At 48.6% G+C, this 15,625-nt stretch overlaps 1 protein-coding gene across 1 annotated transcript in view; it reads left to right on the top strand.

The window, feature by feature from the left end:
- NAPRT (nicotinate phosphoribosyltransferase) overlaps positions 1-9,517 on the top strand; it is a 46,635-nt gene extending 37,118 nt beyond the window's left edge. The window contains exons 9-13 of the mRNA XM_058175261.1: positions 2,994-3,074; positions 4,957-5,059; positions 5,722-5,879; positions 6,552-6,659; positions 8,690-9,517. Coding sequence (XP_058031244.1) covers positions 2,994-3,074; positions 4,957-5,059; positions 5,722-5,879; positions 6,552-6,659; positions 8,690-8,752 — 513 coding nt within the window. The 3' untranslated portion in view covers positions 8,753-9,517. The remainder of the gene's footprint in view (positions 1-2,993; positions 3,075-4,956; positions 5,060-5,721; positions 5,880-6,551; positions 6,660-8,689) is intronic.
- The last annotated feature ends 6,108 nt before the right edge of the window (positions 9,518-15,625 follow it).

Genomic DNA, 15,625 nt, shown 5'->3' with positions numbered 1-15,625 from the left:
GCTATCATGTCACCCCTAGTCCTTCTTTTCATTAAACTAGACATACTCAGTTCCTGCAATCGTTCTTCATATGTTTTAGTCTCCATCCCTTTAATCATCATTTTCCAAAAGTCTCGACATCTTTTTTGTAATGTGGTGACCAAAACTTTTATATATAAAATAGAATAGCAGAGTTGGAAGGGAACCTTGGAGGTCTTCTAGTCTAACCCGCTTCTCAGGCACGAAACCCTCTATCATTTCAGACAAATAAATGTCCGATCTCTTCTTAAAAACTTCCAGTGTTGAAGCATTCAGAACTTCTGGAGGCAAGTTGTTCCACAGATTAATTGTAACTGGTAACTGGAAGCAGTATTTTAATATTACAATGTTGTGATAAAGCAGTCAAAATTTTCTTCTATTTCCCTGTGTTTTTTTTTTAATTCTGACATATTCCACTTCCTTGCAGCTGAAGTGAGATAAACTTTAATAAATATCCCGATAGCACTCTTAAAATATTCACATTGCACATTTCTTATGGTTAAAATGTATACCGAATGCATTTCTTAAATTTGCGTCAAACCCTGAATCTTTGACCAAGTTGGCTGGATTTGCACGATGTTCTAAATTCTCCGCAAAAATTAACTGAGTTTAAAAGTCACCCAGTTTAAGGTATTGTAAAAATGCAGTATCTGGGTTTTGGGGTGTGTGTTTTTTACCTGCTTATGCAAATGCAGCCGATGTCTGCTAAACATATTGTGTGCAAAATGGTTAAACCTTGATCTGGATTCCATCAGTGGTAGAAGTTTGCAGGATGTTGTTTTTTCAAATTACATAATATTTTAAAAAACTCTTTTAACTTTTTAATTATTTTGATTCATGTGGCTTTTTTTCTTATTTTAACCTTGTGAGCTACCTAGAGTCACACACAAGAGATGGACTGCTGTATAAATTGGATGAAATAAGTAAACGAGAAAAAAGATTAGAAATATAGTGATTAAAAGTCACATGCTGAAGCACAGAGGGAAGCGATTATGTTTTCCAAAGAAGGGAATGCTAGGAAAGATTGAGCAGAGTTCGAAATGGAGTATTCTGTATTTTTAGCAGCAGGGGAAGTTAAATATAGTGGTGCAGTGTGATACAACTAATGCACTTCCTGTATTTTTAGTAACTATCAAAGCAATCCAGATTATCACCCCATATTTATATTATGGTTTGGCCTTGGCTTCCTGTTCTGACCCAGCCTTAGCAGAAACAAGAAACGGATTCCTTGTCATGAAAACCCCCTCTTTATTTATCTCTTGTGAATTAATGGCATTCACCCACCGAAAAGTCCAGGCAACAGTCCTGCAAGGAGTTAACAGCAGCAATAGACCTTATCAGTTCCTTGTGATAATTGCCAGGCCGGGAGCTCCCAGCTCAAAGGCTGCAAATTAAGTTCTGGCAAGCAGTCTTTGTGGCATGAAACACCATGAGCAAAATCTTCAGAAATACGAACGGTTGTCTCCTACAACCACCACTCCCCTTTTCCTTCTATTTATTCCCCAGCCAGGGAGGGGCCATTTAGCGTCCACGTGGGCCTTGCTTTCTTAGTTGACTCCTTGTCCTCCGTTGTTCTCCTCTCCTAAGTGCTCTGCGCATACGTGCATCTGGAACAGGCCCCAGCTATTCTTCCTCCTCTTCACTCATCTCAACCTCAAGGCAGCTGCCTCTCTCGTGGCTGGGAAATGTCAGACAGCCCTGGATCTATCTCTGCGTCCGACACAGAGCATCCATCAGAGCCTTCCCCAGACTCCAGAACTGGCCCAAGTTTCTCCCCATCATCCGAGTCTGCCGCCAACTCTGCTGGCAGCTGGCGGGCCACGACACTTTACTTACACAACTGACCCCAAAATTTCCACTGCTAAGCAAAACAGTTGTTAAGTAAGCTTTGCCCCATTTTAATGACCTTTCTTGCCACAGTTGTCAAGCGAATCACTGCATTCGTTAAGTGAATCATTAAGTTAGTAACACGGGTTGGTAAGTGAATCCGGCTTCTCCATTGACTGCGCTTGTCTGAAGGTCGCAAAAGGTAATCACGTGACCTCAGGACGCTGCAACTGTCATAAGTACATGCCAGTTGCCAAGCGTCTGAGTTTTGATCACGTGACCCTGGGAATGCTTCAACAGTAGTGTGAGGGGGGGGGGAAGTCGTAAGATTTTTTTCAGTGCTGTTTTTTTTTTTTTTTTACATTTATACCCCGCCCTTCTCCGAAGACTCAGGGCGGCTTACAGTGTTTTAACTTTGAATAATCACTAAACAAATAGTTGTAATATGACGACTATATTATTATTAGTTGGGAGGAAAGAAAGATTGAAGCTATTTGTCTAATAAATAGAGGGTTGTATTTATTTATTTATTAATCATACTTTTATACCGCACCATCTCTCGTAGGACTCAGGGCGGTTCACAGGCATATTAAAATACAATTAATATAATAAATACCAATTTAAAACCCAATTAAAACAAAATATTATAATAGTCAAATCACTAAAACGGTAAAGACCGGTTAAAACCCATTAAAATTCGACTAAAAATGTTTTATTCTTAGGCTAGTCCAGCTCGCTGAAATAATAAAGTCTTCAGTTCACGCCTGAAGGTCCGGAGGTCTGGGAGTTGCCGTAACCCTGGAGGAAGCTCGTTCCACAGGGCCGGTGCTGCCACAGAGAAGGCCCTCCCCCTGGGGGTCGCCAACCTACATTGCTTGGTCGACGGCACCTGGAGGAGGCCCGCTCTGTGGGAGCGCACCGGTCGTTGGGAGGCTATCGGCGGCAGAAGGCGGTCTCGTAGATATCCCGGTCCTAAGTAGGACAGGATCTGAACTTGTGCTCCTCTGACGCCAGGAGAAGACACCGAGGTTCAAAAGCCTGGCCTTCTCTGATTTGTGTGACATCGTGAGATTGTGTGCGTGTGTGTGTGATCCATCCATAAATCTGGGCTCAGGCGTTCCCCTTTGGTTTTGCTGTGTTCCTTGCAGGGTAACGAAATCGACATGATCGGCGTTGGGACCCACCTGGTGACGTGTCCTCTTCAGACAACCTTGGGCTGCGTTTACAAGGTACCTAACCTCTCTGCCCCGCGAGAACGAAGTTGGCAAAAGCCAGATCGCTTCTCGAGGGCAGCCGTTGTAGGCCAGGAAGTCTGCTGTGGGGCAGGGGAGATGGGTCGATCTCTAGAGCAGGGGTGGGCAACGATGGCCCTTTTATGCCTTGTGGACTTCAACTCCCAGAATTCCTAAGCCTCCCCATGGGTCCCCTCACTTAAGGCGGTCCAGCTAGAGGGAAGGGCCTTCTCCATAGTGGCCCCCTCCCTGTGGAACATTATTGTTGTGTCTGCGCCCCCCGAGCCGGGCCCCCTGCCAGAAAGTGACTCGGAAAGTGAGGGTGTCGTGTCCCACTCCTCCGCTGACGGCCGGGTCGGGGAAGTCCGTATCAAGCATGCCTCTGCAGCTCTGCCAAAGTCCTATCAGAGTCCTCAGGGCAGGCAGGAATCCAAGGTGTGACTTCAGCAATCCAGATTAGACTTTGTCTGACTCAGAGAATGCCAGAAAGCAGATCCTTTATATAGGCCATGGGGTGTCGCTCCATGACTCAGCACTTATCCAGGCCTGCCCCTCCCTTCCTTTTGCTGACGTCGCCTCTCCATTCTCCGGAAGCGTGGATCTATCCATTGCATTGTTTCGTCTCCAGCTGTTGGTAATCCCAGCTCGTGGCTGGCTTCAGGCGCACATGCTATCAGAGGGAGGTTTGTTTGTTCGGCCTGTCCGGGCATGGTGCCAGGGCTGGGGGCTGGAGGCATGCCAGGACATTCTTCAGCACTATCAGCATCTGGCAGGAGATAAGAGGGGCCCGGCTGCGGCAGTGGGAGCGAGCGAGACACAACAGAGGGGGAAGGGCCATCAGGACTTACCTCGAGAGCACCGGCTTCCCTGGCTCAGCTCCAGGAGCCAGAGGCAGGCCAGGTGGAGGAGATAACGAGGCCTCCGTCCCCTGACTCTTTTACCCCCCCCCCAGGTCACGCCTCCAGACCTGGCTGATGGCAATCAGGCCTGGCTGGACCCTAGGTTTCATAGGCAGGAGAGGCGGGAACAACAGAAGCAGGGGTGGGGCAGGCCTAGGAAGTGCTGACTCATGGAGCCACACCCCACAGGATATAAAAGCAGCAAGGGCTGCTATACCACTTCGTGGCGAGCAAATCAACTACTTAGAGGGAGAGAACTAGAGCTGAAGTCCTGTTCGTTCCTGGTTTCCTGGCTGACTCATCGGCATCAATAGAGATAACAGAGACACTTGGCAGACGCTCGCTAGTTTGCTGCCAGAGCTGATAGTTGCCGGCTAATTAAGTCATCGCTCGTGTCTCCCGGACTGCGGAGGGGGACAGATCAATTATCCCTGCAGAGATAAGACTGACCCCCACTTTGAATTCTTTGGCAAGGCTGTGAAGACATGGGTCTGCAAATAAGCCTGGGGACCTCAGGGTAATATGGGTTTTATGGAGGAGGAAGAGGAGAAAGGGAGGATGAATTTATTTAGTAAATTTAATGAGGGGTCCTTGGTACTCTCTGAGCTGGCAGTTTTCTTGCAGACGTTTCATTACCCAGCTAGGTAACATCATCCATGCTACAAGAAAGTGGGTTTTGTGGAGGAGGAGGAGAACTCTGGGGTCCTTGTTGCTATCTGAGCTTGGCTGTTTTCTTGCAAACGTTTCATTACCCAGCTAGGTAACATCCTCAGTGCTGGCATTTAGCTGGGTAAGGAAACATCTGCGAGAAACCAACCAAGCTCAGAGAGCACCAAGGACTTCTAATTAACAGTATTTATTTATTATTAATTTATAAGCTGCCCCTCTCCTCTGTTGGGCAACGAACCACATATCTGAGAGCAGGTGGCCCTGAACGAGGTCCAGTGTCTTTAACTTGTTGCGTTTGGCTCCATCTTTAGCTGGTGGAAGTCAACGGTTCTCCGAGGCTGAAAGTGACCGAAGACCCAGACAAGACAACCTTGCCTGGAAGGAAAGTGGTCTACAGACTGTGGGATGAGGCAGGTGAGTCGGGGGATCCCCTTCAACCAGACCGAAGTGCCTGATGGTTTCAGAGTCTCTTGGCCTACCCAACTTCCTGGGCTCTTGGAAAGGCGAGAATTTTCTTAGCAGAGATGCCCAGTGCTTGTGGGAAGTAGATATTGAGGTACTGGGAATACCTGTGACCCACTTTGTGGAGGAGCTAAACCCACTGAGCAACCCCAATGACTATCTGGAGCAGGGGTGTCCAATCTTGGCCATTTTAAGATTGGGGGGCTAACTCCCAGAATTCCCCAGCCAGCTGCCCTGCCCTGTCTCATCCCATCTTGTTCTATCCTATCCTATCCTACCTTACCCTACCCTACCCTACCATATCCTATCCTATCCTCCTATTCTATTCTATCCTGTCCTATCCTCCTATCTTACCCTACTATCATCCTATCCTACCACATCCTACCTAATTTGGAGCATTAAAGTGGAGTTTGAACTCTCTGCTGGCTGTGTGACCTTTGTGCCTTGTCATGGGTCATCACACCATCTGCAGTGGGACTCGTGGCCTTTCTTGGACGGTTGGCTGGCCAGGAGAAGAACTGCTGGATGAGACAGGTGCCGTCCGTCACAAGCATCCACCTCTCCGTCATAAGCCAGGTGTTACTTCTAACCTCGCATCTTCTGGTTCTCTGAAGGCTTCCCATGCATGGATCTCATGGCCCTGGAGGAAGAGTCGGCTCCGGAGGCTGGCCAGGAGGTGGGCTATTGGCCTCTGGGAGGAACCGAGAGAGCCGGGAAGGTGATTCCTTCTGCAGTGGAAATCCTTCACCTTGTCTACTTTAAAGATGGACAGGTAAGGGGGTTGAATTCGTTCTGGCAGCCTGGGAATCGGGCTGTCTTGCAGCAGGATGTCTCTGGGCGTGATGGAATCTCATCCTGAAAGAGGAGAGAAACACAACCTCAGTTAATCAGAATAGAGCAGGAAGGGACCTTGGAGGTCTTCTAGTCCAGGGGTCTCCAACCTTGGTCCCTTTAAGACTTGTGGACTTCAACTCCCAGAGTTCCTCAGCCAGCTTTGCTGAGTTGAAGTCCACAAGTCTTAAAGGGACCAAGGTTGGAGACCCCTGGACTAGAAGATTACCACGGGGGCTGAGAAGGAGCTGGCATTGGACCAGACCAGCCTGACCTCCTGAGGAGAGGAGGGACTAATGGGGGGATATGGAATGTTAGCCATATTTTGTCTCAGATCCAACTTTATACTGCTACAGTCATGATGTATTTAGTAAAAGTACTTTTCTTTATTTGCAAATGAAGTCAAGGTGTATTCTTTCCTAAATATAATCAGAGGCAGCCTGACAGTATTAACTCAAGGACTACCTGTATCTTTGAACCGTCACTAAATGAATTGTTGTAAGTCAAAGGACTACCTATATTTGCTGTTGTGGCTGTTTAGAATAGAAAGGGGCTGCCGTTGGACCATTTATGTTCCCGTTTCTCTTCTCTTTCTGCCTTTCTCACGCCAAAGGTTTGCCGGACTCTCCCCACCCTGTTGGAGATCAAGGCTCACGCTCAGAGGTCCTTGGATAAGCTCAATCCTGTCCACAAGAGGCTGCAGGATCCAGAGACCTACCAGGTATCTCATTTTGCTCAGAAAGGCCATGCTAGAGAGAGAGAAATGCCTCTAACGTTGGACTTGTGAACATAAAATAGATCGAGGGGAGGCAGAATTCAGGGGTTCTCATCACTTACACATCTATACTGGTAGTCCTCGATTTAGGACCACAATCAAGCCCAAAATTTCCGTTGTTACGCGAGATATTTGTTGTGAATTTTGCCCCATTTTACGACCTTTCTCGCCTCCGTTGTTAAGTGAATCAATGCAGTAGATGTTAGTAACCCGGTTGTTAAGTGAATCCGGCTTCCCCGTTGGCTTTGCTCGTCAGAAGGTTGCAAAAAGGGATCACGTGATCTTGGGACACAGCGATCGTCATAAATATGAACCGGTTGCCAAGCATCTGAATTTTGATCACATGATCATGGAGATGCTGGAAAGGGCGCAGCTGAAAAAAGGTCATGTCACTTTTTTCAATGCCGTTGTAACTTTGAAAGGTTACTAAAAGAACTGTTGTCAGTCGAGACCTATCTGCATTGCTAAATATACAGATCTGTAGAATTGACTGGGACACTACACATCCTCTTCACAACCTGTTCTGAAGTTGAATGGTTGTATATTCTGAAGAACTGAAGAAGCTTCTTGGGTGAGAAGTGAAACTTTTTCAAAGAACACAAACCAAGAAAAATCCAGTTGACTTTTGAAGATCTTCCTCCCCCTGTCCTTACCACTTTCTATAATCAAAAACATCCTATCATATTGCATTACTGTCTGGTTTGGAAGCATTACTGCTTCAGACAGGAAGGCAGTGCAGAGAGTGGTGAGGACAGCAGAAAAGATTATTGGCAGTTCACTCCGTTCTATCCAGGACGTGGGATAGAAGCAGTGCTTGAGTAGGATCCATAGGATTGTCTGGGACACTACACATCCTCTTCACAACCTGTTCTGAAGTTGTATGGTTATATATTCTGAAGAACTGAAGAAGTTTCTTGGGTGAGAAGTGAAACTTTTTCAAAGAATACAAACCAAGAAACATCCAGTTGACTTTTGAAAATCTTCCTCCCCCTGTCCTTACCACTTTCTATAATTGAAAGCATCCTGTCATATTGCATTACTGTCTGTTTTGGAAGCATTACTGCTTCAGACAGGAAGGCAGTGCAGAGAGTGGTGAGGACAGCAGAAAAGATTATTGGCAGTTCACTCCGTTCTATCCAGGACACGGCAGATAAGCGATGTTTGAGCTGGGTCCGTAGGATTGTCAGGGACGCTACACATCCTCTTCACAACCTGTTCTCTTTGTTACCTTTAGAGAGGGGGCTTTGTGGTATGCGAAGCAAAACATCCAGATTCAGTCAGTTTTACTGCATATAGCATCAACCTTTTAAACTTTCAAGTTTCTTCTTTCCACTAAGTATTCAAGATGGACAGTGATTAACATTTATATTACTTTACTTTATTGATTAGCCCTTGGGCCATATCAAAGTGCAAAGTTCCAGGCACAAATTGTTACTAAAATCTGATATAAACAATTTAAAACGAAATTGGATAAAATACAATTTAAAATGAAATTGGAACAAAATACAGAACATTTATATGTATTTATAAGCATGGGTGTACACACACACACAAACACATGAGAACCCAGATTATTGGGGGCAGTAGGCTGACTCTAAACTGCTTAGAGAGGGCTGTAAAGCACTGTGAAGCTATATAGAAGTCTAAGTGCTATTGCTATATGTAAGTAACGGAATTTCATTTTTAATGTGTGCCAGTGTGCCCCCGGTAAAAAATGACAGTAAAGGTTATCTTATCTTATAAGGCTCAGATGGACTAACTTAGTTCAAAATCTGGGATCCAGGACTCCAAAGGGTTACACTTCTTAATTACATTTGGGCAAACTACGGCTGCTTCAAAGCTATTGGCTGCCGTTCGAGTCCCATGATCTTCATTCTCAACCTTCTGTGACGGTTTCCCAGCCAATCTTGCAATCCTTTGCTTTCCCTCCCCACCTAGCAGCAGCCACTTAACCTTGGTTTGCTTCCCCATCTCAGGTGGCCGTGACGAGAAAGCTCTACCTGCTCCTCCTCGACCTGCAGAAGGACAACAGCTCCTGAGCATCACTCCGCTGTCGCAAACCGAAACCAGCCAGTGGCTGCTGTGAGGATCTGGACTGAACAAGACCCCAAATTATTGGGGGTTGTGGGCTCCCGTGCCAACCCTCGAGCGGTTCACCTCCAAAGTCTGTCCACGCCCACGTCTCTCCAACTCCGTTACCCTCCATCACACACACCTGTACACAAGTCTTTCAAAGGAGCTGGCTGGGGATTATTGGGAGTGTTGGCCAAGTGACCGGGAGAGAGCAGAGGGTCGTTCTCTTCCAGGAGCCCACCACGATCTGTTGGGTCGATAGAAGAACCCAACCAAATTTTCTGCGTTCCAGCGCAGGGCTGTGGCTGGACCAGATGCAAATCGCCAGTAGGATGCAGGAAGAGGGATGCTGGTAACCACGGTGATGTCAGGACACAAGGGAGCTGCCTCCCCCACAGCCCACCTAGCCCCAAATCCGATGTATTTGTTTGCCACTTCGAATCACAGTCAGAAAAAGCGGAGAGCCCCCACAGGCTAGAGCAAAGGGGGGGGTGTTTCTCCAAATTTGGCCACTTTAAGACACGTGGACTTCAACTCCCAGAATTCCCCAGCCAGCCAGGATTCTGGGAGTTGAAATCCACAAGTCTTAAAAGCCATGTTTGGAGACCGCTGGGCTAGGATTCGCTGGCTGTAAAATCAAGCGAGGGTCCCCCATGTTGTCCCCGTCACCACCTCCCCTCCCCCAAACAAAAGCCTTTGGCAACACTACACCTTGATGTGCCTTTTCTTGCTTTGAGAATTGTGTGTCTCTTTTTTTGTGTGTGTGTCCCCCCCACCTGTGAATGTGATCTGTGTGGAATCTGGTTTTTTTAATCTGCAAAATGATCTTTGGGTTTTTGGTGCTCCCACTCTTGAGCTCAGGAGCCTGGGGTCAAAGGAGGGTTTGGACTGAGTCAGCTGCACTAATTCTGGGGGGTGTGTGTGTGTTGGGTTGGGCTTACTTTCTTGCGAATGTTTGGATGCTTTCCAGGATGGTGTGACACAGAAAAGCCGGCTCTGAAACCAGCTGCCGCCATGCATTGAAAATTTTATCTTTAGAAAACAAAACAATAGAAGGCTTAGGTACATTTGCTGCTCTTTATCCAAACCAAATCCTAGCTAGCACCCCAGATATCCCAACCACCTAGGAAAGGCAGCCTTTAAAAAGACAAGCCTTTAAAAGCGTCTTGCACGCTAAGTTGCCACTAGAAAGAGTGCAGAGAAGAGCAACCAGGATGATGAGGGGAGGAGGCTAAAACATATGCAGAAGAACGGTTGCAGGAACTGGGCCTGGCTAGTCTAGTGAAGAGAAGGACCAGGGGAGACAGAATAGCAGTCTTCCAATATATGAGGGGCTGCCACAGAGAGGAGGGGGTCAAACTATTTTCCAAGGCATCCAAAAGCCAGACAAGGAATAATGGATGGAAACTGATCAAGGAGAGATTCAACCTGGAAATAAGGAGGAATTTCCTGACAGAACAATCAACCCATGGAACAGAAGTTGCCTTTGGAAGTTGTGGGAGCTTCATCACTGGAGGCTTTCAAGAAGAGACTGGACTGCCATTGGTCAGAAATGGTCTAGGGTTTCCTGCTTGGGCAGGGGGTTGGACTAGATGACCTACAAGGTCCCTTCCAACTATTCTAATCAGATTCCAATTCTAATCATGACCAGTTGTGGGAGCTTCATCCTTGGAGGCTTTCAAGTGACTGCCACCTGTCAGAAATGGTGCAGTGGGGGGAGGAGAGGAAAGGGTTGGGCTAGATGACCTACCAGATCCCATCCTACTGTTGTTCTGTAAAGCTGCCTAAAATCCAATGCAGCAGGGTTGGTTGGGGCATTCTGGGAATTGAAGTCCTTAAGCTCCCCTGGTAGAGCCTCCTCGAATGGAGGGGTGGACTAAATGACCAGGTCCCTTCCTACTTATTCTGCAAAGCTGCCTAAACAAGCCAATGCAACATAGGTTCCCAAGGTTGGGCCACCCCTGGTATAGGGCCTCCTGCTTGAGCGGAGGGTTGGACTAGATGACCCGCGAGATACCCCCCTCCCCCCTGGTAGTCTGAATTCAATGGGGAAAAAATAAACCACACAGGATTTGGATGCACAAAAACTCAACTTTATTCAAAGAAACTCAACGAAAACTTCCAACTTTCGAACCCGTCTCTCGCCACGTCGGGGAGAAGTCCAGATTCGCCGCCGCGCCGAATGAGTCCCCCTCCTCTAACGACCCTCCACCCCTTTTCTTTACAACGAACTGCCCGCCCACCCCGTCCAACAATGCAAACGAACGAAAACTGGGGAACCATCCCGGGGGGGGGGGACTCGGGGGGAGCTGGGCCCCTTCACATGCCGGCTTTCTCGGGGCTGCCGGGCGAAGGGCTCTGGCCGCCTTGCAAGCTGCCGCCCGCCCCGTCGGCGCGGCAGATGGGGATGGGGACGGTGCGCTCCCAGGCGGGGCTGGAGCCCAGGCGGGGAGCTTCGATGCGGAGCCGGCCGGCCTCGGGGGCCAAGCAGCAGGTCAGCCCTTCCAGGTCGGCGTCGTCGGGCAGGAGCAGCTCCCGTCGCACCTCGCGGACCTCGTGGCAGATGCAGCCGTCGGAAGCCTCGCTCCGCTGGTCCCGCCGGCCGCAGACCGTCAGCTTGGTGCCGTCCACCTTGACCGCCAGCTCGTCGGGGCAGAAGTCGCCCACCTCCACGCCGAAGTAATAGGTGCGCCCGTCGTCGCTCTGCTCCAGCCGGGGGATGCCGCTGCCCGAGCCGCTCCGACGGGGCATTCCGCCGCCACCTCCGCCGCCGCTGCTGCTGCCGCTGCTCTGCCAGCCCGAAAGGCGCGGATAGGCGTCGAGCAAGCCCACCCGCAGCCGCTCCATCTCGTCCAGGTGGCTCTGCAGGTCGCCCACCAGCTGGTCCAGCAGCGCCTGCGGGGGCATCCCCAGCGACACGCACTCGAAGCTCCGCGGAGCCCCGCGGGTCAAGCGCAGCCGGCACTCGCGCGAGAAACTCGACATGACGTCCAGGGAGCCGCCGGGCTGAGCTGCTCTCGCCACCGGCCGCCCGTCGAGCAAAAGCTGCCGCCGCTGCTGCTGCCGCCGAGCGAGCGACGGGAGACGCGGGTGGCGAAACGAGCGGCTGCTCCTGCTGGACTCGCGCGCCTCGACGACGCTGCTCTGGCGAGGGAGCGGAGCCGGGTAACGTCTGGCGAGCCCGCCCGGGGAAAGGGCGGAGCGAGAGCCCGGCTGGCTTTGCAGCAAACAAAGTTGCCAAGTGTTGGGCCAGACGAGGAGCAAGCGAGCCCGGGTGTTTGCCGCGCTCCGGTCCCTGCAGACGTGACCGCGCTGGCTCAACGGCATCCTTGCAATCTGTTGCACCCTTGCATTCAATTGCACCCTTGCGTTCAATTGCACCCTTGCATTCAATTGCACCCTTGCATTCAATTGCATCCTTGCATTCAGTCGCACCTTTGCATTCAGTTGCACCGTTGCAATTGATACCACGCCTCGATCTTTGCGATTTTTTTCCCCAGAAGGCGCGCTTTTGCAGAATTGCGAGGAGAAGGAATATGTTGGAGAGGTTTGCATCTGCTGAGACGGCTTGGAAGGACGCGCCGGTCGAGTTGCAAACGCAGACGCCTTCCTCGCCCCGAAGGGCGCTGGAAAAACGGCGCCTTTTTTGTTTCTTTTCGACAGCCGTCCCCGTGCGAGGTTTTCCCGCCCTCGCCCCGGTTTTTGTTTTTTGCAAGGGGCGATGCAGGGTGGGAGAGAGGGAGGGGAAGCTCAGATGCCGGAAGATCGGCCTAAATGGGGCCGGTTGTGCACGTGACATCAATTCTACCTGCTTTTTTTTTTTTTTTTAAACAAGTGTGAGTTATGGAATTCATTTAATTTAATAACTAATTTAATTATTGGGCCAGTTTGGTTTAATGGTTACGGAGACAGGATAGAAAGCTGGTGATGGGGGAATTCTCCTTAGCCACAAAAGCTGGCGTGGGTGGTTGACCTTGGGCCATTCACCAGGAGACGGGGAATTATAGTCTCTCCTTAGCCACAAAAGCTGGCGTGGGTAGTTGACCTTGGGCCATTCACCAGGAGACGGGGAATTCTAGTCTCAGCCGCAAAAGCCGGCGTGGGTGGTTGACCTTGGGCCATTCACCAGGAGACGGGGAATTCTAGTCTCTCCTTAGCCACAAAAGCCGGCGTGGGTGGCTGACCTTGGACCATTCACCAGGAGACTGGGAATTCTTGTCCCTCCTTAGCCACAAAAGCTGGCGCGGGTGGCTGACCTTCGACCACTCACCGGGAGACGGGGAATTCTAGTCTCTCCTTAGCTACAAAAGACGACTAAACGAAATCTTGTAAATTGAGAACCACCTATTGGTTTAGGCTTAAAAAATTAATAAGATCAGGATGGCAGCTCTTGATTGTTTTATTTATGTCTTTATAATGTGTGCATAACTGCCAATTTTACGCAGAACTCTGGCTGTCTCACAAGCAACAGTTAAATCATGATACAATGAATATATAGATATATGGAGGAGGTGGGGCAGAGTCGGGGGTGGGTGGGGGGTGGAATCAAAAGAGAAATCTGCCTAGATTCAGTACCTAGCAGCTTTAAGACTTGTGGACTTCAACTCCCAGAATTCTCCAGCCAGCTATGAAATGCAGTGAATTGCTGCATTTGTTAAGTCACACGGTCATTAAGTGAATCCAGCTTCCCCCCCCTCCCCATGGTCAGAAGGTTCCAAAAGGAGATCACATGATCCCCGGGACATTGCAACCGTCATAAATATGAATCGGTTGCCAAAGCGGCTGTATTTTGATCACGTGACCGGAGGGAAATGCTGCAACGGTCGTAAGTGTGAAAAATGGTCACAAGTCACTTTTTTCAGTGCCGTTGTAACTTTGAACAACGTGAACAATAAGTTTAATTGGAAGTTAATGTATGACCTTGGTCTTTCACCTATATATAGGTGTATATATACACCTATATACACCTATATATATATATATATAAAGACTATATATATAGTCTTTCACATATATATATATGAAGATGACGAATGAGACTTCGTTGAAACGTCGCCAAGACACTTCCAATTTTATGCGGGAGAAAACCCGAATAACCAAAGACATATATATATAGCCTTTCACATATATATATATGAAGATGACGAATGAGACTTCGTTGAAACGTCGCCAAGACACTTCCAATTTTATGCGGGAGAAAACCCGAATAACCAAAGACATATATGTATATATATGTATGTCTTTGGTTATTCGGATTTTCTCCCGCATAAAATTGGAAGTGTCTTGGCGACGTTTCAACGAAGTCTCATTCGTCATCTTCAGGCTTCAGCTTCGTGCTTCTGGGAGCAATGTGTGATTGCAGCTGTTGCTTCCTTTTCAACTGCTAGTGGGGGTTTGAACTGATTGGGTGGGAGCTTGGCTGTGCTCTGATTGGATGGGGTTTTTTGTGTGCTCTGACTGGCTGGGGGTGTGTCCTGTGTTGGTGGGGGCTTGGTTGTGCTCAGATTAGTCTGAGTTGCAGGGGGATTTGAGCTAGTGAGCTGCATTGCTGTTGTTTGGCTTCGTGTTTGTGGTCGTGCTACATCTTCATAGTGGGTGTCTGTCTGCTGTATGTATGGATTGGAAGGGTTTGAAATGGCTAATGTTGCAGCTGCGGTCTGGCTTCTGGTCCTTGGTCGTGCTTCCTGATCCTTGGTCGTGCTTCCTGATCACTTATATATATATATATAAGCCACATATAGTAAAAAATCTGGCAGCATAATGCACTTTAACTAACAGCCCGTCTCATCTCACCTTATAGTACCAGCTGGGAAGGAAATTTTAGATTTTAAGCCAGAGGTCTTCAAACTTGTCAGCTTTAAGACTTGAGGACTTCAGCTCCCAGAATTCTCCAGCCAGCTTTGCTTTTCTGGGAGTTGAAGTCCTCAAGTCTTAAAGCTGACAAGTCTGAAGACCTGTTTTAAGCACTTTTCAGAACTTTGAGTGAGTTAATACCTGCCTAACTTCAGGGGCACCAAGTGTTCCATATGGCACAACTGGTCACAGAAAAGACCGCCTTCTTAGCTCCTGTCAGATGGCAATATTTAGGGGAAGGGCCTAGGAGGGGGCCCACCCTTCCTGAGTTGGTAGGGCGGGTAGATATCCTTAGGGAAAGATTCTCAAGCCTCCAAAAAATAAAATCCAAAAAAATAAAATCCAAGGCATTCCATCTTCCTAATAGCTAATAGGGGGGAAAAAAAGACTACAGAGGCTACAATAAAATATAGCTACGCATAGGTCATCTTCAGGGTCGACAAAGATGCCCTGCAGATTTAACAGCATAACGAAGTTGGAAGGGACCTTGGAGGTCATCTAGTCCAACCCCCCCTGCTGAAGAAGGGAGACCCTACACCATTTCAGACAAGCGGCTGTCCAATCTCTTAAAAGCAGTTCCACTGATTAATTGTTCCGGATCGGGGTCGCCAACCTTTCAGACCTCAGGGACCACGACATTCGTCATTTTAAATCCCGCGGACCACGAATACGAATCCAGCGCGCCGCTGATTGAAGTGCCTGGACTCCCAGTGACGGGATGGGGTCCTTCAGACACTTAGTTTGGTCACCTGTTTCTGCAACCTTAAACACTCAAAGAGCCATTTGGACCTGTTCCCCACAGAAAACAAACACTGGGATCTCTTATCTCTCCCCCTTTTCTGTTTCTCTGTCTCCCCCCCCTCTTTGTCTCTCTCTCTCTCATCCCTCTTTCTCTCCCCCTCTCTTTGTCTGTCTATCTCATCTCTCTCATCTCTTTCTCTCTATCCCTCTCTGTCTGTCTGTCGCTCATCTTTCTCTCTCTCATC

This window comes from Ahaetulla prasina, chromosome 3 (genome assembly GCF_028640845.1).
Source record: "Ahaetulla prasina isolate Xishuangbanna chromosome 3, ASM2864084v1, whole genome shotgun sequence".
NCBI classification, from domain to species: Eukaryota; Metazoa; Chordata; class Lepidosauria; order Squamata; family Colubridae; genus Ahaetulla; species Ahaetulla prasina.
Note: the sequence above shows the minus strand (reverse complement) of the source record. Positions and strands in the feature narration are given on the sequence as shown.